The sequence below is a fragment of the Myxine glutinosa genome, chromosome 6 (assembly GCF_964187855.1).
Source record: "Myxine glutinosa chromosome 6, kmMyxGlut1.1, whole genome shotgun sequence".
In the NCBI taxonomy this organism is placed as follows: domain Eukaryota; kingdom Metazoa; phylum Chordata; class Myxini; order Myxiniformes; family Myxinidae; genus Myxine; species Myxine glutinosa.
The window spans coordinates 35,901,965-35,926,679 of record NC_136266.1 but is presented as its reverse complement, the minus strand read 5'-3'; the positions used below and the strand labels follow the sequence as shown (position 1 = coordinate 35,926,679).

General features: G+C 45.9%; 1 protein-coding gene across 1 annotated transcript in view; it reads left to right on the top strand.

Annotated features, from left to right (window-relative positions):
• The first annotated feature begins 3,956 nt into the window (after positions 1-3,956).
• The window catches only part of LOC137429688 (protein-glutamine gamma-glutamyltransferase 2), a 239,826-nt gene continuing 219,067 nt past the window's right edge, over positions 3,957-24,715 (top strand). The window contains 1 exon segment of the mRNA XM_078779717.1: positions 3,957-4,106. Coding sequence (XP_078635843.1) covers positions 4,088-4,106 — 19 coding nt within the window. The 5' untranslated portion in view covers positions 3,957-4,087.

Here is a 24,715-nt window from a genome sequence, read left to right as displayed (position 1 = left end):
CTTCCACTGCATCAAGTAGTTTCTGGTATGATTCTGTTCTGGGATATTGAACAAGTGTTCCTGCACTGCTTCTACTGTGTCCACGGACGACTTGACCGAACTCGACTTGCTGGTTCCCGGTTCTTCACTCATGATGACTCAGGCATTGAAATGAAAGAGAGCCACCACTATATTAACCAACACCAATATAATTGTGTACTAGTTGTGTTAACATACATTTTTACAGTATAAAATTAAATATTGCAAAACTGCTGCTAAAATACTGCAAAATTATTGAAGCATCAAGATTTATAAACACTGTTGCAACTTCCGCCAGAAGAACTATGATTGTGCTGCGCAGAATGCAAAAATTATGCAGACTGTAATGTTGAATATGACACTGAGAATGATCATGATGTGTAATGATGTGTCAAACTGAGATAGGAAATACGTCTATACGTATGCTGTTGTCACTACCAACAATTTGAGTGTGCATTGTTTCATGAAAATACAAACATAATTATTTCACAAACTTCTTCTTTTCTTGGTTTTTGGTGTTCTTAATCACTAATTTGGCATAAGCTTTGGATTCATTGGGCGTGGAAACATAGGATTAGCACTTAGAATGAAGTTTCTATGTCAATTACAAGCTGAGATATTCGGAAATTCTTATTTTAAGGCGGCCATTTTGAGAATCCAAAATGGCGGCTATGCAGGCATCTGCGCAAATGTAAACATTGATTTTCATATTCCTGATACCATAAGATTCTCAAAAATGTACTGGTTTGCTAATCTCCATAAGATGTGAACAAAAATACATTGTGAACCTGACGATCAATGATGCCATAGAAACCGTTTCTGTGATCGAATGGTTTGGTCTTATTAATGATCTTCAGGAAGCAGTAATGTGCCTGCTCTGGCTGCTCGGTTACACACGTGATATTTGTCAATACATTGTTGTTGACATTTAATGACTTCATTTCTACTTGAGATGGGGAATAAAATTATTTCTATGAAAAGTCAGTGCTCCCCTAAAACATAATCTCCCCCAAAGGCTTCTTCAGCAAGTCTTTTATTTCTCAAAACACAAGACTAGTCTCAATAAAGGCCTTCCCAGTATGCGTTAGCGGAGTTTCATAGCGCTGGCAGGATGGCCCAGAGGTAGGTACACTCACCTATAAGCTGGCTGGCAGGATGGCCCAGAGGTAGGTACACTCACCTATAAGTTGTCTAGCCTGGGTTCGATAACCGACCCAGCTGTAAACTGTCAGCCCTGGTGCTTAACAGGGAAGATGATGGAAGATCAATGTGTGTGCGTGCTGTCTCTTCAGATCGATGCGAAAAGGGCGCTTTGTCTGCCAGCAATCATATATATATATATATAAGTGTAAACTGCAAGACATGGCTCGTACCATGAAGTTTAAATTTAGCTTGTGTAAGAAACATACAAAGAACACCTAAAGGTTGCCATGTTCCGCGATCCTATAAGAGTCCATCCATTTTCTACTCCTCTGCTTCTTCTTTAAATTTCCCCAATTCTTGCTCACCGTGTCCAGTCGGTCGGGGAACAATTTTAGTCCAAGTCTTTCACGAACCAGGTGGCCAGGCCTGACGTTCGTCTGAAGGTGGCAGGAATTTGTAAATTAATCGGAGAGCCAGCGATAACTCGTTCACTCTTCACGAAAGACACCCTTGGATCTTTAACATCCACCAATGATCGGTGCTGGCGGACGAGCGCACTGATGGACGGTGCACGCACTGATGGACGTCGCACGCACTGCTGCCGCGCCCTGCGCACGATACATCAGCATGACAGTTTATAGCTGGGGCGAGATTCGAACTCAGGATTAGAAAGTACAAAGATGAATGCGCGCATACCTCTACGTTACCTGCCAACCCAGGCCATTGTCAACGAAATGTCCTTGTAATTCATGCTAAAGTACACTGAAGTCTTGGAATGTCTTTGTCTTGCGTGATTCTTGTACATCCTCCATTATGAGCCTTAGGACACCGTTGAGAAAAGCCTTGCGGAGAAATGAGAGCAAACGAGCATTGGTCCTTACGAATGTTTAAAAGCAAATGCAGGTGATGATAGTCAGACCGAACGCACGTCATTGGTTGATTTTTGCGGTACAATTTCACTGCAGTCCAATGGTTAGGGTGCTGGGCTTGGGATCCTAAGGTCCTGAGTTCGAATCCCGTTGAATTAATGCCATGTGGGGTTGACTCGGCCTGTCATCCTTCGGAAAAACGAGTACCAGGTTATAGAGAGGCATCAGCGGCGAGACGCGCCCACAGAAAAATGATGCAACCAGCAGCCGGGTGGCGGCACACGAACCGCCCACCCACCTGTGCAGTCTGATTGTGCTGAAAGAATATATTGAGCATTCTTTGTCAATCACAGACCAGCCATGAAAAATGAAGATAAGTTAGCCATTTGCAGATCCTGATGAGAGCAAAACGCTCAATACACCATCAGCCCAATCAGTGAAAGAAACGGAGATGTGCCCTCGATGGATGTAAATCGAGGCAAATTCAAATCGATTTGCACTTGTTCGACTGCAAGCACAGCACCCATTATATTGGGAGACGATCTATGGAGGTCGTGCTCCTCCCAAACGACGTTAACACGAAAAAGTACAAGAAAGTGTTTCGGTGATCATCACAATATTGCAAACCGTATAAAGCTCCAGCTGAGGTTATTAAGCCTTGAAGAGCTCAGTGGGGAGGTCCACGTTTCTGCTTGAGAGATACATTCTAAAATCCATTACGTCTGTTGCTGCTTCGGGAATTGACCAGTTTGATTCCGCCCGCAGTGCTTTTGTCAATCGTTCGCAGGGACAGGATTGTGCAGACCAGAGTGGTCCGAAGTCTGCACGCAGCTTCTGGGAGAAGCTGGACACTTGTTACGAGAAGAAAGTTTCAAAAAAAGGAATAAAATGGAAAACCTCTGGGACAGAATGAAAGTTCCTCAAGGCCTTAGTTAATTAGCCGCCAGAGTTCAGTACTGTGCACACAATTCCGCAGCGGATCCGCATCCCAGTCTGAAGACCCATCAATTTAGCAACGTTATTGTCGAACTGACAGGCGAATGGTGTCGCCGAACAGCGACGCTGTCGAAATGACTGAATGACGACACAATGGAGCGTGTGCCAGCCGACGGGTGAACACGGGTTTGATGGATCTGCTCCGTGTGCTTCTGGACAAGCAGGATGACCTCGACGTAACATTGATTGACTTAAATATACAAAAGCATCCTGGGAGCGAAAGGCTTTTGTTTAAAAGAGGCCGTTAGCAAAATGGCGGCATGTAGGCCTCTCGGGCCTACAGCTTACATCCGCGCAAGGAGATTTCTGTGGAGTCCGAGGCACGCGTGATTTTAATGGTGCCTTCGTCTCAATGTACGTTATTGTTGTTGAATCGGAGGCATGCCGTGAGTGGGCTCTTACGGACAGCTGCCTCCAGGTTTAGCCGATGCTTATTGCAGCGGAAATTCCTCAGCCGAGGTATTGCAACGCTTTGCACACGTTGACGAGCGACTCCAAACAGAGAACCGAATGAACACGACCGTCTTGAAAGGTGTTGAAATGGGCCGATGAGCAAGAATGGACGACACACAGAAACGAGCACAAAGCCTGAGTATTCACTCAAGCGCGGGCCGAGTGAATCACTTTTTCTCGTCGACATTCCAAACGACACCAGCGTTTGCTCGAGAATAAAATGATAATTTGTCTTTGCGGTCCGGCGCCGCCAAGTAGGGAAACTTTGCTCGAGAATTCCGTGGGAGAGATGGTGGCAGTGGAGACGCTCTAGGGACGAACAAGAAACACTTTTGTAACACGCCCAGCAACCGGTACAGGAAACACTACCAGGAGAACGAGAGAATGAGAGACGGCGTCCTCATCAGGCAAAGTTATGACGACGGCGTCACCAGGGGTGGTCGGAGAAAGAGTTTGAGGGCGGGGGACGTGGGAGAGCACGTTTTTGGATAAACTTTCCCTCAGCTTTTATCAATCCGAGCAGCAGGAGACGAGGAATAAATAGCAGCGGCTGCAGCGCAGTTAAGAGCATTTCAACCAACCAAGTGGGTGCACTGCTGTTTCTCAACATGGCATGTCGTGATGATGGTAAGTTGTGTTAAGGCCATGTTTTCTCTAATTCGGTTCAGTTTTCTGTTTGTTTTTAAACGATATATACCACGTGAAAATATAATTATATATGTATATAATATATATTATATACATACATACATATATATTTATATATATATATATATATACATATATATATATACTGTATATATATATATATATATATATATATATATATATATATATATATATATATATATATATATATATATATATATATATATATATATATATATATATATATATATATACACAGTATATAGATATATATAAATATATATATATATATATATATATATATATATATATATATATATATATATATATATATACTATGTATATATACTGTATATATATATATATATACTATGTATATACTATGTATATAAACTGTATATGCATACACACACATATATATATATATACATGTATACACACACACATATATACATGCATACACACACATATATATATATATATACATGTATACACACACATATATACATGCATACACACACATATATACATGCATACACACACACATATATATATACATGCATACACACACATATATATATACATGCATACACACACACATATATATACATGCATACACACACACATATATATATATACATGCATACACACACATATATATACATGCATACACACACACATATATATACATGCATACACACACACATATATACATGCATACACACCCACATATATACATGCATACACACACACACACATATATACATGCATACACACACACATATATACATGCATACACACACACATATATACATGCATACACACACACATATATACATGCATACACACACACATATATACATGCATACACACACATATATACATGCATACACACACACATATATACATGCATACACACACACACACACACACACACACACACACACACACACACACACACATATATACATGCATACACACACACATATATACATGCATACACACACACATATATACATGCATACACACACATATATACATGCATACACACACACATATATACATGCATACACACACACACACACACACACACACACACACACACACACACACACATATATACATGCATACACACACACACACACACACACACACATATATATACATACATACATACTGTATATGCATGGATGACTCCATATTGTGCTTGATCCTTTAATGTATATAGGCCCTCCTAGCGAAATCAAAATTGAGGATGTCATTCCAAAGACGATTTCTGGTGAAAAAGAACATCAACTTCGTTATATCAACTTAAATGATTCAGTCTGTGTCGAAAATGCATTTTGTTTTCTTTGTCATACAGATCTCATGAACCTTCTGCAAATCTGTCCTTGGTATAGTACAGGAAAAAAATCATTCCGGTTGTCGTCGTTTCGTTCATTTAGTCAGCCATTCCAGATGGCAAAAAATCTTCAGCCAACTGGCATTACCCCGGTGCCAACATTTTGGCAGAAATCTGTGCAGTGGAAACGCCGGCTGATTGGACGAGGTGCCACCGTTGTCCTACCCGTTTGAATCTCCGTCACCTTATTCTTTCAGGGTACAACGCGTGCCAACTGTGACATGAGGCATTTACCACCTCGCATGGATGAGATTCATGGGTTTAGATTCCGGGAATGAAGATCACTATTTCCATTACTTTTAAAGGAGTGAACTCGTTTTCTTGGAAAGAGAAAACTTGAATCTGCTCACAACATGACGTCATGTGAAATGATGGGAACTTTTACGCTTTCTTTTCCAACAAATCTGCCATTTTTGTCGTCGTTTTTAAAGTGACAGAACATACTCCTTTGGGTGACATCTTGCGTAAACAGGAAGATGTCAAAGATCAATTTTAGCTCAAACATCCTGGAGTACAATGGGGATAGGGAGGAAACAATCGTTTCGTTATTGTGAAAGCTTTATTCAATTGCTTAACCTTCCTTTCCTTTATTTTGTACATGTTTCTTCGTTTTTATTTTTGAATTATTCTCTGCACATTTTTAATTTTTATTTATTTTTTGGACGCAAGATTGATGCTCGCGTAAGTGCTAGCGCATTAAACACAAAAAAACCATAAAAGGACACATAAAACATTCAATAAAGGGAGTGGGAGACAAGATGGGGAGAGAGAGCGGGAAGCACACAAACACAACGGTAGAGAACTGGGACATCGGGAGATCTGTGGAAGGGAGAGGGCTGGGGGGCGGGGGGAGTGGGGAGGGGAGGGGACGTACACGGTATAAAACAAATTCACACTACCAGGAATTTCAGGAATGAAGTCGGACAAGGAAAGAGTTGGATTTGGGGTGTATTAACCGGGGTAGAAAAGATCAAGGTTTTGGATGGGGATAAGAGATTGTGGTGAACAGCTATTTTTAAGACCTAGAGGGAGGAGTGGGATTGAAGAGAGTGTGGGAGTTTGTTCCAGATGCGGGAGAAAGTGAAAGAAAAGACAACTGTTTCTAATCAATTTGGGATTATGTTTGTTAAGTTCAATCACCCATTTGTCTAAGAGCAAATGCCACTTTCAAAATCAAATGTCCCTCTTTAGTCAAGAAGAAATAATTGTAATTGTAATGCCCTTGTACCCCAAGGGCATTACAATTACAATGTCCATCACACCAAATAGGGGAAAATAATCCCGAATCAACGGAAAACGTCGATAGACTCTCTTCCTCTCCTCCCCCCTCTGTCCTTCCACTCTCCCTCACTCTCCCCTTCTCTTCCTCCAACCACCCTGCTCCCCTCCTCCCTCCACTCTTTCCCTGTCCCAGTCTTCCCTAAGTCCAGTACAATACTGGCAAAACAGCTCAATGGTCAGGATTGCAATGAGTTGGTTGCCTTTGCTTCTCAGCAATATTCAGGGTAGGGATTTGCAATTCTAGGATGTTCACTCACCCACTATTCGAAAAAGACATTGTGGGATATTTAGCCTCCACTAGCTAATGCTGAGGGCTGGCAGGATGGTCCCAGAGGTACACGCGCTCCCCTCTAAGCTGTCTACCCTAGGTTCGAATCCAGACCCAGCTATAAACTGTAATGCTGAGGGCTGGCAGGATGGCCCAGAGGTACACGCGCTCCCCTCTAAGCTGTCTACCCTAGGTTCGAATCCAGACCCAGCTATAAACTGTCATCCCAGTGTTTCACAGGCAGGGTGATTCAACAATGTTTGTACCCAGCTTAACACCCATCTGATACCTTGTGATTGATACCTTGTGATTTAACGTCCTGCCAGCGAAGTATCAACCTGACAGTTTATATAGTCGTGACGGGAATCGAACCTCGGCTAGACAACTCAAAGATCAGCAACTATACCACTGTGCCATGTTGTCAGATGATAGATATACAAAGTCAAAATATAAAGAAAATATTCTCAACATGGATATTTCAGTCTGTGCTGATGGCATGTTTTTTTTTCTCTTCAAAACATAAATATGCCACAAGTAAAATGATGGAAAGATAAACATGGAAAAAAAAGTCAGATAAACCAAGAGAACATGGCCCAAACATACTTTCTGAATTTGCTGTCCGCATCTATTTCGCAACACAGCTGAAAAATGGCCAATGTCATTGTGCGCTGCATTCAATCTTTCGACTTCTAGTGCTTTCTTTATTCACTGCCAATAACTAAACAGACCTCGGTTGGTAAGAGTGGATTTGAAAGGTAGACAATGGGAGACAAAAGAGCAATGCACCTTTTGAGAAATCTTCCAGCCATTAAAGGAGGAGAGGGTTTTGAATGCTATTGGTGGGTGGCTTGGATGTGGAGATGGTCTCGAGTGAAGTGGCCATGATGGAAAACCCAAATAGGCTGCAGTCTGTAAGCAAAGACTTGGAAAAGAGATAGATTTCCCTTGAGGTCTGTACTAATATGGATTTCGGTACTTTTTATGATGCAAAGGCTGATCAATCTGTGATTAGGGGATCTATATTGAGTTGTTAGGAGTGATATTAGCAATTTTCCCGGCTGGTGGCGAACAACTGTCTGAGAACTTTAAAAGAGTTAAGAGAGTTAAAAGAGCTTTAAAAGATCTCTTCCTTTTGGAAGAGATACTCGAACTACGTTTTTGAGTTGTTGATGTGTCAAGGTTGGCCCTGTGCCCTGTGGCCTGTGCCACTGGGAAGTGGCCCTGTGCTGTGTGTAGGAAGGGTGTCGGAGTGAACTCCATTCAGTGTACAATGTGCGCTGAGTGGGTTCATCAAAAATGTAGTGGTCTGAGAGGGTCATTAACCAGTGTGGCAGCTACATTCAAATGTAAGGTGTGCACAGAGGGAGCTGCAGATGGAGGAAATGTTGAGTTGGATCTTGGAGACGGTGTGAAGCTGGAAGGTGTGAAAACATTTTGCTACCTCGGAGACATGCTGAATGGAGAAGGTGGATCAGACTCGGCAACGGTTGCTCGAGTGAGATGTGCATGGAAGAAGTTTCGGTAATTGAGTGGCGTGCTGATGATGAGGGGAGTGTCGTTAAAGCTGAAGGGAAAGGTGTATGCTGCATGTGTGAGAAGTGTTATGATTTATGGGAGCGAGACATGGGTAATGAACGTAGAGCAGCAACGAAGGTTGGAAAGGGTGGAAATGCGAATGGTTCGACGGATGTGCGGAGTATCGTTGAGAGAGAGGAAGACAAATGATGAATTGCGAAAGATGATGGGAATAGAGCCTGTGATTGATGCTGTGAAGAGGAACAGGTTGAGATGGTTTGGTCATGTGTTGAGGAAGGATGAAAGTGACTGGTTGAGAAGAGTGATGGAAATGAATGTAGAAGGAAGTAGAAGACGGGGAAGACCGAGAAAGACTTGGCTAAAGATGGTGGAAGAAGAAATGCGGGCAAGGGGGTTAACAAGGAGAGATGCAGAAAATAGGGCAAAATGGAGAAGATTGTCATGGGGACCGCAAGGCTAACCCACGCTCTAGCAGGGAAAATGGCCTTTAAAATGCATGTTGTTGTGTTGTTGATGTGTCAAGGTTGGCCAGAAACTTTTTTATGCAAGAATTTCAGGAGTTCGTAGGAGCTGCTGACAAATGGAGAAGTGTGGAGTTGGTACGGTAATGTATGGATATGGGAGTGAAATATATAGATCCAGTCCTTATTCGTGAGAAGTGTCCATCATGACTCAATCCATCATGAGTGAAACTACAGATGAGGAACACATTCCAAAGAAATGCTCCCAAGACGTTAACTGCTCTGCAATCCCTGATTTCACCCTAAGGTTGACTTCCAGAAGATTGAACAGATAATGTGTATTTACAAGGATCTGACAAGTGTAGAGGAATTATAGGGAGGTGAGGATGAGAGAACGGAAGGAGAAAGAGGGGCTTTAGGAGAGGGAATGGATATGGAGCAAGGTCGTTTCGATGTCTTTGTAAAGATTTGATGATGATGCTGTTATAAGTTTTGCCATTTGGGAGAGAAAATAAATGGAAGGCCCATGTCCCAAAATATCAGCCACCACTCATTATCCATGTCAGTAAACTTACTCTTACCAACTTTCAATTGATAAAATATATTGTTTATCTTGTTTACCGATGCAGACTGACACCAGCATTCATCGAGACTAGTATTCTGTTTTTATAATAAATGAACTATTCACTGTGTCTACACTTGTGCATACCGAAAATACATATTATCTTTGTGTGTCTGTCTGTAAGTGTTGGTTTTCTATTGTTATAATCGTTATTGAACTACTAAATACTTCTGAACAACTAAATATTAAAACATGGGTTTACTTGTGTCCTTGAAGTTGTACCCACCTCTCTTAACATCCATCACCGAAGGTGGACGGAGGTTATGTTTTCACCCCTGTCTGTCTGTGTGTTTGTGAGCAGAATAACTAAAAAGGGTGTGGACGGATTCGGACGAAATTTGGTGGAGAGGTTGAGTGTGTGACAAGGATAAATTTTTCGATTTTGATAAAGATCCGGATCCGGATCTGGATCTGAGAATTTTAAAGTGATTTTCACCATTGAGAGACAGGACCGCAAACGATATATAGCACGGTTTATCAAAACGTTATGGACGAATTTTGGCGAAACTTGGTGGACATCTTGGCTGTTTGAAAAAAAACCAATTGATTCTATTTTGGTGAAGATCCGAATCCAGAGCCTGATATGAGCAATTTTTAATTTTCCAAGTGATTCTTTGCCATTGATGGATAGGACCATAAACGATATATTGCATGATACGTTGTAGGCAAGTTATGACGAAAGTTTGTGGATATGTTCGTTAGGTGACAAGAACAATCCGATTAGATTTTGGTTCAGGTCCGAATACAGATCCGACCTATCAGTGGATACAAAATGTGAACTTATCATCCTGGCGGAGGTATGCGCTCTACCTAGAGCCGTTCTCGGTCAGTTCTGTATTTAGAATTGTCTGATACATGATGACATATTTATTCTTACCCTATAACCCGATATGTCTGAACACGAGACCAGTATTATTAAGACTTATATCAATGTTTTTGTATTGACGATGAGGGTTTAATGCAAACGCTTAGATAAAACAGGGTGTTGCGTATTTAATTCCAGGTGAAGATTTACTTCACAATAGAAACAAGAAAGAGTAATCAGAGATTGCAGACCCACACCAGGACGTGTTTTTAGTATTTTTAAGACTTTTGTGTTCAATAAAAATGACGGCCGAACCATGTGACCGATGACGTCATCATTTTTTCTCCAACAATTTATCTCTAGATGACGTTCAAGAAATTTCATCTTGATCAGATAAAGTTTTGTACTTGTCGAATTATGACGTCATAATGGAGGCACCTATGACATCATAATTAACATCTAATTTCACATAGAGACTTCTTTACAATGAGCCATTCTCAATTTTACGCAGCGCTTTCAGAGATATAGAAGTGCAAAGTTTTTCGGTTTTTCCAAGATGGCGCCCACACGACGTGACCTATGACGTCATAATTTTTATTGATGACGTCATAACCACTCATCTTTATTGATGTTGCAACTAATGATGACAGCAGCAGAATGAATTTGGAAGTGTACAGACACATTTTGTCTGCCGATGTAAAAGAAAATGCCCCCAAACTCATTGGGTGGTGCTTTGCCATGCAGCAAGACAATGACCCATAACACACTGCCGACGCAGCCAAGGAGTGCATCAAGGGAGGAAAGTGGAAGTTTTAAACTGGCCAAGTCAATCTCCTGATTTAAATCTTCCCGAGCATGCATTTCACTTGCTGAAGAGGAGACTAAAGTCAGAAACCCCCCAAAACAAACAACAACTGAAAATGGCTGCAGTAAAGGCTTGGCAAAGCATCTCAAAGGGAGATACAAAGAGTTTGGTGACGTCAGTGGGTCACAGGCCCAATGCAGTTATTGCATGCAAGGGATATACAACCAAAAACTATGATGCTACTTTCATTTACTTTAAGTTAATCTGTTCCAATACTTATGCTTACCTAAAATGGGGAGATTGAACATAAAAGGTTATATTGTTCTCCAATGGTAAAACATATTGTTGCGGTTTTGCGAATAAAGGATGACCCCCCTCGTAGGTAGTTGCACCACAACATGTAGCCTCGCTTTAGTTCAGTTATTTCTTAGTAAATGTAAGAGTAGTCTCCTTTCCTGTCTTAGTATGCGTTGAGCAGGCCAGTAAGTTAGGTGTTCTTTGGGCTGGAATGCCACATGCTAGGCCTGGAACAAGTCTGGCAAGGCCAAAGGGAGGAGCTGCAGTGGAGTGGCCGGGAGGCGACAAGCAGCCAATCGGAGCTCAAGGGGAGTGGCTCGCAACGGCAGCGAGAGGAGGGGCTTGGAACATTCGGGTAAGACTCTGGGGCGGGGCCATAAAACCCTGCCCCGAGCCCCCCCTCCTCAGTCGGAGTCAGAGTGTGCCAGAGTCGGAGTATCGTGAGCGTTGTGAGAGAGTTGGCAGAGAGTCGGAGTCAGAGTGTGAGCCAGTCGCCCAGCCCCTCAGTCTACCAGTGCAGTGTGCCCCAGAGAGCATTGTCAGTCGGAGAGGGAGTGCCCCAGAGAGCGTTGAGAGTCAGAGTGCCCCAGAGAGCGTTGTGAGACAGTTGGAGAGGGAGTGCCCCAGTTAACGAGTCAGTGAGAGTTGAAGAGAGTTGGTTTGTGAGCGTTGTGAGAGAGTGCAACAGTGACCAAGTCCCAGTGAGAAAGAGACGTTGTAGTCACGAGTGAATTCAGTCCCTTGCTTGTTATAGCCCTCTCTGCACACGAACTATCCCTGTGCCCTGCACTCTGCAGCTGTGAATAACGCGCTTGTGAAGACTATCCATTCCGGGGCCACAGACGCATGATCTTCCTGCCTGCACTCCCAGCACACTTGCCGCGAACATTTCGAGGGCCACGCCCGGCGAGCTGTCCGGAGCGAACGGTGCCAGGACGTGTTTGGAGTGCGTGCTTTTCCTTCCTCCTTTTCCCTGTGTGAGTGAGTGGGCCCTTGTCCGGGCATAAGTTAAGACTGATTAAGCCTGATCTGTGTCTCTTCGCCTTGTATAGTTGTAAATAAACCCGTGTTCTTTCTTCTATTTGATCGTTCCCGTCATTTCACTATTGGCCTCGCATCGCACGAATAAAACCGCTCAATTGGGTTCAACAAAAGTAACGGCATGAGTCACGTGATACGCAAACCGCTCGGGTGTATTCGATTAGCGTGGCTTGTGCGAGGTCCAGTCCCCTTTTTCGTGGTGGCATGGGTACCGAAGGTACATGTGGAATCGACCCGATACCCTTCCGCACGCTCGCTACGGGAGTGGCGGCTCGGCCTCGTGGACTCGAAGACCCGAGGGGGAAAAGGGGTTTAACCCCCCCCTCTGTAGGTCGAAGGGCTTCGAGAGATCCGCAACAATATACATATATAAATACCAATAAATAAAAGCCGACTTTCTGTACTCTTGCCTCATATTCATCTTTTGATCTCAAATCCAAATTTATTAAGTATATAGCAATAACAACAAATTTGACTTCAATGTTCGAATTGTTATGGAGGGCACTGTATATACCATATCATAGTAATCCCTAATCCCTTCTGGCAATCTTTTCTTCCTTCTTTAACCCTCCCTAACCTAACCCTCTTACTTACAGATTACTGTTTTCCTTTCCCGCCTTTCCTTTTCTCCTGTTTGTTCATTCCCTTCCTTGTTGTGTCTTACTATTACCCCCATTGTCCCACTTGTACTCCAAGTCATCATGCTCTTTCATCAGCCTAGATTTTTTTTTATACAACGATTTTTGACAAGATATCTCAGTCATGATTTTGCTAGCGTACAGCTAATTTCCACAGAACAAGCAACCAGCCATGTCATTCCTCCTTTATTTGCGGAAAAAGCAAAAGTGTTCAGAATTTAAGTAATAACGGTTTGTGACACTTTCACCGAATTAATTGTCATTTGAGTCAATTTATCTTCACAGATAACGACCACATCGTTTTAAGAATTCACATACCTGCTTCAGTAAGAAAGTCTATCTTTGTTGCATGGCCAAATGGCTATACTCCCAATCAACCATTCGGTTGTTTTGTTTGCTCAGGGCAGACTGCCTATACTGATTTTGGTGGAAGTGAGCAGCACGATGCATTCAATTAGTGCACCAGCTGCACCACAATTTCCTACATTGTAATGCTTCCCAGTTTGTCCATATGTTTTACATTGCACATCCAATTTCATTGCCATTCAACCAAATACCAGTTTATTGTCTAATCTACATTTCTCAGTGGGAAGTGGGAAATGTTAAAAGACTTGGAATCGTAATCACATTGACTGTGACGTCATTTTCCCCTACTCTATTTCATATATACAGTATATATATATATATATATACAGTATATATATATATATATATACACTTCTGCATACATATACTTACGCTCACACCTGGGGTCTGCCTAACAGGCATGTAAGACATCGGCCATTATAAAGCTCGCAGTGTTAAGTGTGGAAAATTTCGGAGGAGATTTCGGCTGGCTCTATAGCGCAGTGGGCTGTCACCGCGAAAGTGATGGAGGCCCTTGGTTCGAGTCCCTTGATGAGTCAGAGTATATATATATATATATATATATATATATATATATATATATATATATATATGTATATGTATATATACATATTGTTGCGAATATGGAATTTGGCCTCCATATCCGCTTGTAAATATTCCCCTATTTTCTCCAATACTCCCCAACTTTCCCCAATCCCCCATTCCCTAGTCCCATTGCATGTAAATAACAATCAGTAGAGCCGACCTTCCCCTTATTCCCCCATTAAATGTCGTGCCCAGGTCCACCGCACCACACGTAGACAACTTTCGGACATCTTCCTAGTTATTCTTATTCTATGTCAGTTAAGGCCTCGTCTCCATTAATTATGACTCTTCGTTGCACCAGAATGTGATTATATGGCATCAGTAGTGAGTTTAGGACCTTTCCCATACCTCCTTCCATCTTCTTCCCCAACAATTACAACAACAACAGAGGAGATGGCGGCGGAGCGGGGGAGGATGCGTCCTCACACCGGCTCGATTAGCTCCAGACCATGCGCTCCACGGGGTTACCACGAAGGGGCTCCTTGTCAGCTCCTCGTCAAGGGCGGAGCCTGGTAAACCCCCCGCACGCACCCAATGAGAAGCAACGTGCCGATTCCACGAGGCGGAGCTAACGAGCCGAGGGCGTGTCACTCCCCGCCGGATATACGCGGCCACGCGCCGGATGTGACGAGAGATGCGCACCCAGCTTGGAGAAGGAAAGCCACCTGCGAGCGCTGAGTCAGATGCGCCCCCAGCTTGAGCAGACAAGACGCCATCCGAGCGCTGCGACCTCCCCGCATCTCTGGACCGGACCGAGTCGATTCTGACCTTTGAGCCCAGGTGCACCTGGAGCCATCGCTACCCCGCCTGTCCTTTCCATCAATCCCCGTGTGAGTCAGCTTTGTCCCGTTTATCTGTCGTCTGTTGGGAATAATATAAGATTGTGTCTAAGTGCTTGTCTTTCTATGCTGTCCCTCTTGTAGTTGTAATCTAACCTTCCGCCTTAATATAACCTCCTCCGGAGGTCTTGAGAACTGAACCCCTGGTGTCGTATTGTGTTATTGTAATCCAGCCGGGTGTCTTCTTTTTCTTATTGAGCCAGCATCGCGCGACTTCGTCAACGTCGAGTATAGTCGGGTAATTTGTGCGGACACGACGGCCATTCCGCTCGGCCCACTTTAACATCAAAGTCGTGTCTGTAACAATTGGTGTCGAGGAGTGGAATTCGAACCCGGGACTAAATTTATTAGGCCCAAATTTTGGGAGGGAAAATCGATTCGGAGCGCGTACTGCGCTCGACGAAATTATAACGAAAAAAAAAAATTGGATTTGTTTTACGAAACTCGAATTTTGCAAGTCGCGCTATGGCGGATCAAGACGGCTGGGGTCCGGTAGGGGAGAGTGAAGCAGGGTCGGTCCAGGACCAAATTGAGGGACATGAGGAGAGCGAAGCAGTGAGGGCGGCAGGTTCGCAAAATAGCGCCGTCACGCACGAAGTAGCGGGCGCGCAAAATGGCGCGCTCGCTCACGTGGTTGAAGGGTCCCAAAATAGCGGCGCCGCGGAGGGCGAGCCTGCGGTGGCGGCTGGGGACGCTGGGCAAACCGGGTTTGACCTCAGATTATTCTTGACCCAACTGAATGCAAAAATGGATAGGATGGAGGGCCAAATGAGGGTTGATAGTGGGCGATTAGAGGGCCAAATGAGGGGTACCGGTGAGAAGTTAGACAATAATTTTGAGGAGTTAGACAAGAAAATTGAGAAGTTAGACAAAAATTTTGAGGGGTTAGACAATGGGATAAAAGAGGTGAGAAATGGGTTAGAGGGGGTAGAAAATAGAATGGCTGCCCAGGAGAATCAGATAGAGGGAGTGAAAACTGGGTTAACGGGGGTAGAAAACAGAATGGCCGCTCAAGAGAATCAAATAGAGGGAGTGAAAAATGGGTTAGAGGGGTTAGAAAACAGTATGGAAGGCAAATTGAGGGACATGAGGGACCAAGCGGAAAGGGAAGTTAAACAAATGGAGCAGCAGATAGAGGGGGTCAGAATGGGGGTAGAAGCCAAACTGGATGCTCACAGGGAGGAAATGGAGCAGATGAGGGTGGCATCTGGGCAGGAGATGCAAGTGATGGGAGAGGAGATCAGAAGAGGAGTGAGTGAGGAGGTCGGAGGAGTGCGCGAGGAGGTGAGGCACTGTAAGGAGCACATGGAGAAGGAGGTGAGAAAGGGGACTGTAAAGTTACAGGGGGGCATAGAGGTCCTGACGCAGGAGGTGGAGCAGCTAACAGAGGGACAAAAAGAACTAACGGAGCAGGTTCAAAGGAACACTGCGGTATTAGGAGGTTTAAAGGCGACACAGAAAGAACTAAAAGATGACTTGATAGCGACAAAGAGGGAATGTCAGATGGTACGTGAGGGACTGACAACGAGGTTGGACGAGGTGGTAGAGGTAATGGAGACGAAGGACCGGCAGGTGAGGACGCACATGGAAACGGTCAAGGTAGCCTTGGAGGACGAGCTTGAGGAGACGTACCGGGGAATAAAAGAGGTGAAGCACAAATTAGAAGAAGTGGAAGAAGGGATGAGCGAAATTAAGAAGCGACGGAGAGAGGATAAGAAAGAGATAAAAGAGGAGGTAAAAGAATTGGTCCAGAGTCTGTGTTCGGATCGTGATGATGTGCTCATTAACCGGATGAGGGATTCGCAGGTGATGGAGGAGAAGCGAAGAGAAAGAAGACCCGGTGTAAGTGGTGACCAATATGGTCGTGCGTATGATGCGCCAGGGGATTTAAGGAGTTTGGGGGTCGAGATGGACCCGGGTATTCGTGAGAGGCCATTGGTGAAGTGTGCGACAGGTCTGGTGTGCGAAAATGGAGGTGTGCAAGAAAGTCCGACTCTGGGGTGTGTGAGGAAAAAGTGCGTGCCAAGGAGTGAGTGTGCTGGCGAGAGTGAGTCGGTCGTAGCGCGTGTGCGAGGGAGCACATGGAAGCGTGGTGTGGTGAGTGTTACAGAGGGTGTGACGGGAGAGTGTGCGCAGGAGTGTGCGCGAGAAAGGTGTGTGACGGACAGGTGCATGAGGAAAGAGGGCGCTGTCAGAAGTAAGGAAGAGTGTCCACCTGTGGTGAGTGTTACAGAGGGTGTAACGGGAGAGTGTGCGCGAGAAAGGTGTGTGACGGACAGGTGCATGAGGAAAGAGTGCGCTGTCAGAAGTAAGGAAGAGTGTCCACCTGTGGTGAGTGTTACAGAGGGTGTAACGGGAGAGTGTGCGCGAGAAAGGTGTGTGACGGACAGGTGCATGAGGAAAGAGTGCGCTGTCAAGAGTAAGGGTGAGTGCGCTGTCAAGAATGGAGGTGAGAGTAGTGCGAGTGACAAGGAGAGTGAGTTAGTTGTGACAGGTGAGCGAGGATGTACACCTGGGATGGAAGGATGCACACCTGGAATGGTAGAGCGTGAGTGGGAATGCACGCTGGAGTTGGTGGTGAGGCACGTGGTTGGGTGTGCGAATGAGGGCACACCTGTGATTGTCACAGAGGAGGTGACCGAGGAGGGGGTGCGAAGCGGTGTATTGGTGAGGTGTGCGAGCGACGAATGTGTGCCAAAGTGTTCGGTGGTCAGGTGTGTGACCAAGGCTGTGAGTGGAATGAGGGTACCTGGGTGTGTAAGGAAAGGTACGAGGAGCATGGGCACGGCTGGATGTGTGAGCAAGGAACGGGCTGCGGGGTGTAAGCGTCCAGGTGAAGCGTCGACGTTAGACGGGGTAGAGTTTAGAACGACTTATAGCCGAATCAGGCCCTCGGTGCGTGCCGGGCTTCGCGTGCCGCGAGAACCAGCGGGGATCCGAGCCACGGCGGGTTCGAAAGAACCGCCGTGCGCGATCCACGCTGGGCCTCGCTTTGAACGGCCACGTCTGTGCTCCAATAGGCGGAGCGGGCAGCCCGATAGAAAGGGTCGTCATGGCGACCACTTTTTGGTGAGACGTGCCGACAGGTCGAGATCGGGGCATTGGATGGCTCCGTGCCGAGATGGTGCGTGGGATCTCGGCCCGGGTAAACCTCCTTCCCTGCACCGAATGCGAGACGCATCCAGCCGCTGGCACAAAACAACCAGCATCCATTGCTTGGCTTTACGAAGCCGGGCTTTGGACAGGGATTGGCGCACCGAGAGGTATTAGTGAGTAGACTGGGTGATGAGGTTAGTGTTTTGGCCCCAAAATTAGAGAAAAACAAAATTTGATGATTGGCAAAGGATTGGCAGAGTGATGATTGGTAATGGTACAGTGATTGGCAGATGATTGGCAAATTTTTGATTTGTTGAAATTTGATGTGCAAAATTGGTAGTGAGAGACCCCCGATGTGGTGGGATGGCATCCCTGCCACCCTGCCCAAGGGGGGGGCAAAGGAGCACTAGATTATGGGGTGTATGGCAGTGAAAACTAGCCCGGGTGGGTTAGGTTATATTGATAGGGATCTAGAGAAGATGACATTAGGTAACGTTAAGATTAGTTAGTGACTGATACCTGTAGTGGGGACGCAGGTAGATTAGTATGGATGATAATGACGAGGGAGCGCAATAGTTTAAAGGGACGACTGGGAAGCGCAAGTTTCAGAAGGGAGTAGTTAGCTGAGATGATGCCGTGTGTGTGAAGGTTGAACAGGTGTGATTGCACAGGTGTGCAACTGGACAGGTGTGTGGAGCAGTGTGTGAGTAATGAGTGTTGTGGATCAGCGCGAATGCGCTTGGGGAGAGAAGGGTGCAGGTGGCACCAGGTGTGAGAGCACAGGTGTGCAGGTACAGGTGTGTGGAGAGAGTTGGAGTGAGTGGTACGGAGTGGTGTGCATGGTGCGAAGGTGTGGATGGGGGAAGAGTGGACCCCTTTCACGAGTACCCGGGGCGGGTAGTGTAAGTGTTAGGTAGAGGGTACAGGTAAATTGTGGTTGGATATTGGCATCTGTGGTGCGGTTGCAGAATGGTGTTGTGAATGGGTGCATTAGTGTTGTGGAAATGGCTGGGCGTGTAGCCTGTTAGTGTGTGTAGTTGGTTGGGCACTCCACCACTGTGAGGATGTCGGCCAGGTGAGGCCGCAGGTGGGCTCTGGGAGCCGGTAGAGTTGTGAATGGGTGCCTGAGGATCCCGGGTGTGGATCGGGCAGCCCAGTGCCAGAGAGGGCACCGAGTGGGGAGAGTGTCAGAGGGCCTTCCCCTGGTAGTTAGGTTAGGGTAAGGAACAGGTAAGCTCGGAGGCAACTGCAGTGGTGGAGGTGTGCAGGTGGGTAGACCCACTGGGAGAGGTACACGTCGCAGCCCAGAAATTGTACGAGGGCACCGGGAGATGAATCGGGGGAGTGAGACCCCAAATTGAAGAGCACCACAGTTTGGCCAATGGGAATTGGTTTTTAGAACCCATAGTGTAAGAGGGCCAATGGTTTGGCCGGAGAAAGACCCCGGGTAGTGTAAAGTTGTTAAAGTCATTTAGGAGATAGTTAGGATTGAAGAACCTGTCGCACCATACGCAGCCACTTACCTGTGGTGATGATGATGACTCCACACCTGTGTTTTCTTTGTTTGTTGCAGGAGATGAGAATTGCTGTTGGATTTGTGAGACGCATCACGACGTGGATGAGACATTGGGGTGATTCCATCTCTCCCTCCCTAGGAGGGACTGATGATGAATTGGTGATGGCAAATTTTGATGTTGAGTTGGAGATGGCAAATTTTGATGAGAGTTGAAAATGGCAAATTTGATTGGTTAGGAGGGAGAGAAGACGAATTTGGTATATGGGAGGAACGGGGAAGACAGTAGGGATGTTTGTTGATTTGTAAAGTAGATGTTTATGGGTAGTGTTGTGTTGTGTGGATACAGTAAGGGGTAAGGGAGGGGCCATGTAGGTTACCTGGTGGGGGGGGGGGCGTACGATAGGAACGTACCTGTCTCACCTGGTTCCCATGTGCCCCCAGTGTGCATCACCTTACATTGCGTGCACTTTTGCGCCCTTACCACCTTACTCACTTGTTTCTTCTTTTGTCTCCCACCTCCGAGGATCTGGCTTTGGGGTAGAGAGAGAGGAGAGAGAGGTGCTGGCTGCGCAGTTGTGGGCCTGCACTTTCGCTGTTTGCTGCCGGGATCGATACACCATATGGACCGCAATGTTTGTGGCCACCCACAATGGACCGCAGTTCGTTTGCGGCCAAGCACCACCCGGGGATGGACCTATGGGTCAACGTGGCACCTATGCCATACAGGTGAACCACTAATAGTTAACACCACCAAGTGCACCACAAGAAGAGCAAGAGACACCTGCAGGGTTAGGGGTTGTCGAATTTATTTTTATTCCAATGAACAATGGTGACTGCACCGATTGGTGGTGGGGTGGTGCTTTTGATGCTCGGGAAAGGGTGCTCTGCACGTTATTAAAGGCCGTCGGCCACAGAGCACTCGTGGGTTGGTGTATCGATGCTGGCAAGCGCGCTCTCTCTATGCATAACATCTGCATGTGTTCCTCCAAAAACAGGTCCTGGATCGTAGTGTAAATAGCAGCGTAGTCTTGTAAATAATGCTCCCTACCGGCTGTATGTTTAGTTTGAGAATTCTTTCCGGATTCGGTTATCCTGTGGGTGTGTTTCTGTGAGGAGAAGGGTGCAACGTCGCAGGGGGACATATTTACTCATTTGTGAATATCTGTAAAACTGTCGCACTCAGGGTAGAGTTAATAGTAGAGGGAACTACATTGCGTGCCACACTAAAGTAGGTAAAAATTTATCGGGTCGGGACGCCCCGAGGGTAGAGAAGGGTGCAATGTTGCGAATATGGAATTTGGCCTCCATATCCGCTTGTAAATATTCCCCTATTTTCTCCAATACTCCCCAACTTTCCCCAATCCCCCATTCCCTAGTCCCATTGCATGTAAATAACAATCAGTAGAGCCGACCTTCCCCTTATTCCCCCATTAAATGTCGTGCCCAGGTCCACCGCACCACACGTAGACAACTTTCGGACATCTTCCTAGTTATTCTTATTCTATGTCAGTTAAGGCCTCGTCTCCATTAATTATGACTCTTCGTTGCACCAGAATGTGATTATATGGCATCAGTAGTGAGTTTAGGACCTTTCCCATACCTCCTTCCATCTTCTTCCCCAACAATTACAACAACAACAGAGGAGATGGCGGCGGAGCGGGGGAGGATGCGTCCTCACACCGGCTCGATTAGCTCCAGACCATGCGCTCCACGGGGTTACCACGAAGGGGCTCCTTGTCAGCTCCTCGTCAAGGGCGGAGCCTGGTAAACCCCCCGCACGCACCCAATGAGAAGCAACGTGCCGATTCCACGAGGCGGAGCTAACGAGCCGAGGGCGTGTCACTCCCCGCCGGATATACGCGGCCACGCGCCGGATGTGACGAGAGATGCGCACCCAGCTTGGAGAAGGAAAGCCACCTGCGAGCGCTGAGTCAGATGCGCCCCCAGCTTGAGCAGACAAGACGCCATCCGAGCGCTGCGACCTCCCCGCATCTCTGGACCGGACCGAGTCGATTCTGACCTTTGAGCCCAGGTGCACCTGGAGCCATCGCTACCCGCCTGTCCTTTCCATCAATCCCCGTGTGAGTCAGCTTTGTCCCGTTTATCTGTCGTCTGTTGGGAATAATATAAGATTGTGTCTAAGTGCTTGTCTTTCTATGCTGTCCCTCTTGTAGTTGTAATCTAACCTTCCGCCTTAATATAACCTCCTCCGGAGGTCTTGAGAACTGAACCCCTGGTGTCGTATTGTGTTATTGTAATCCAGCCGGGTGTCTTCTTTTTCTTATTGAGCCAGCATCGCGCGACTTCGTCAACGTCGAGTATAGTCGGGTAATTTGTGCGGACACGACGGCCATTCCGCTCGGCCCACTTTAACATCAAAGTCGTGTCTGTAACAATATATATATATATATATATATATACATATATATATATATATATATATGTATATATTGTTATGAATGTTGGGGTAGTGATATATATATATATAGATTCAGGTAGATCTGCGTAGGTATCATGCTCCGGTTGTCGTGATAGGGAATCTCGATGTAATAAGTTCTGTTTCGGCGATTTGTTTGGATTAAGGTGTATCTTCGTCCCCATTATGAAGAATGGGGCATGTTAAGTAGTTGTAGGGATTATGTTAATTTTGTTGTACGTCGTTCCCTCTGTGATCATTCCTTTGTCTCGTATGGCAACACACCATAGACCTTGGTTAGGCCCATTAGTTACACCACAACCACTACTTAAATCCCCCTTCGCCACAATAACAAACCGGAACTTGCCGGAAGAACAGTCAGGAAGTGGCCGCACATTACGCAGGCATGGCGATGAAACATCGAGTAAGCCAGGCAATAGGCACCACAGGACGAGGGCCACCGATTGGCAGAGTGGGAGAGGACTGGTGATTGGCCAGGGGAGGGGCAAGAAGCTTCCCTCGGATTGGAGGAGAGCGCAAGGTGCTCGGCCAATGGTGGGGGACTGACGGGGGAGGAACATCCGGGTGGTCAAGAAGCAACGCGCTGATTGAAGGAGACGGGCCGGTGACGTCAGACGACGAGTCACACCACGAACCGCGAGCTGACATTTTCCTTCTTGTCATTTTGGATGCGATAGCAGATGGTCGTGACCGACATTTTCTCTCTCACTTCTTCTCGTTTTTGGATCTCCTTCTCTGTTCCCTTCTCGCTTCTTCTGATTCTGGATCCCATAGCAAACGGTCGCATTTTGGCTCTGAGACGCCAACGAGCCTGATGATTCCTGAAACACCTCAACCAGATGAGATAAGTCCCCACGACAAACACAACGTTTATTTTCATTTATCCTTTCCATCTCTGTGTGTGTGTGTGTGTGTGTGTGTGTGTGTGTGTGTGTGTGTGTGTGTGTGTGTGTGTGTGTGTCTGTGTGAAGGAGTTGCTCATTAGGGGATTTTAGTTACCGGAGCGTTCATTGTTCTCGGGGTCCGGCAATAAAGCCATGTTTATTTTTGCACTTAAAAGACGTCTTCTTTTGAATTTATTTCCTGCAGGTTGAAGACTGCTCGGGACCGTCAGGTAAAAGCTGCCGCTTCTTCTTTTCTTTCTTCCCCCCGCGCATATTTAGTGAAGTCCGTATTTGAATAACACCTCAAATAACGCTCAAATTGCCATTCGTGATTTCCCGGTCTTAACCGAGGGGAATCACACGACAATATATATGTATGTATATATATATATATATATATATATATATATATATATATATATATATATATATATATATATATATATATATATATATATATATATATATATATATATATATATATATATATATATAAAGCAGTAAAGTATGTTTGTTTGTCCTCTTATAACTCGAGAACTACTCATCGCAGAGAAAAACCAAAGGCATATTCGGAATCAGTACGTCTCAGTGCAGCTACAGCACACCTTAAATTTTAAAAAACTTCGGGTTTTAAAATTAGCGTATTAGCGCAGAAACGCTAGCAGAAGAGGGAGGGAATCGAAGGGAGGGAGCGCAGCTCTCCCTCTAGCGCTTCGCAGCGCCAGCGCTTCTGTTAGCGTAATTAGCGTATTTCGGAACGTTAATTTTTCAAGTTCATTATTCGGAATCAGTACGTCCCAGAGAAACTTCGTAATGTTAATTTTTCAACTTCATCCGATTGACATGGGACCAACGGCATGTGACAGAGAGTGAAACATACATGCTACATTTATTTGACGACAATGAGTTCCGACTTCCGGGTTCGTGCCGCCAACCCTGTTAGGCGCCTCTTGTGGCACACAGGGAATTACCAGTGAACTGGTACTCAATTTGCCGACCTCAGTAGGATGACAGGCTGAGTCAACCCCCCTGGTGTTAAGGGGGAGGAGGAGGGGAGGTGGAAGAGGAGGGGAGGGGAACAGGGGGGGAGGGGGAGGGGGAAGGGGGGAAGGGGGGAGGGGAAGGGGGGGAGGGGAATGGGGGGAGGGGAGGGTGTGGGGGTGCCCGGGGGAAGAAGGGCCCCTCCCCCTCCCCCCTACCCCCCGTTCCCCTCCCCTCCTCTTCCCCCTCCCCTCCTCCTCCCCCTTAACACCAGGGGGGTTGACTCAGCCTGTCATCCTACCGAGGTCGGCAAATTGAGTACCAGTTCACTGGTAATTCCCTGTGTGCTGCAAGAGTCGCCTAACAGGGTTGGCGGCACGAACCCGGAAGTCGGAACTCATTGTCGTCAAACAAATGTAGCATGTATGTTTCACTCTCTGTCACATGCCGTTGGTCCCATGTCAATCGGATGAAGTTGAAAAATTAACATTACGAAGTTTCTCTGGGACGTACTGATTCCAAATAATGAAGTTGAAAAATTAACGTTCCGAAATACGCTAATTATGCTAACAGAAGCGCTTGCACTGCGAAGCGCTAGAGGGAGCGCTGCGCTCCCTCCCTTCGATTCCCTCCCTCTTCTGCTAGCGTTTCTGCACTAATACGCTAATTTTAAAACCCGAAGTTTTTTTTAAAATTTAAGGTGTGCTGTAGTTGCTCTGAGACGTACT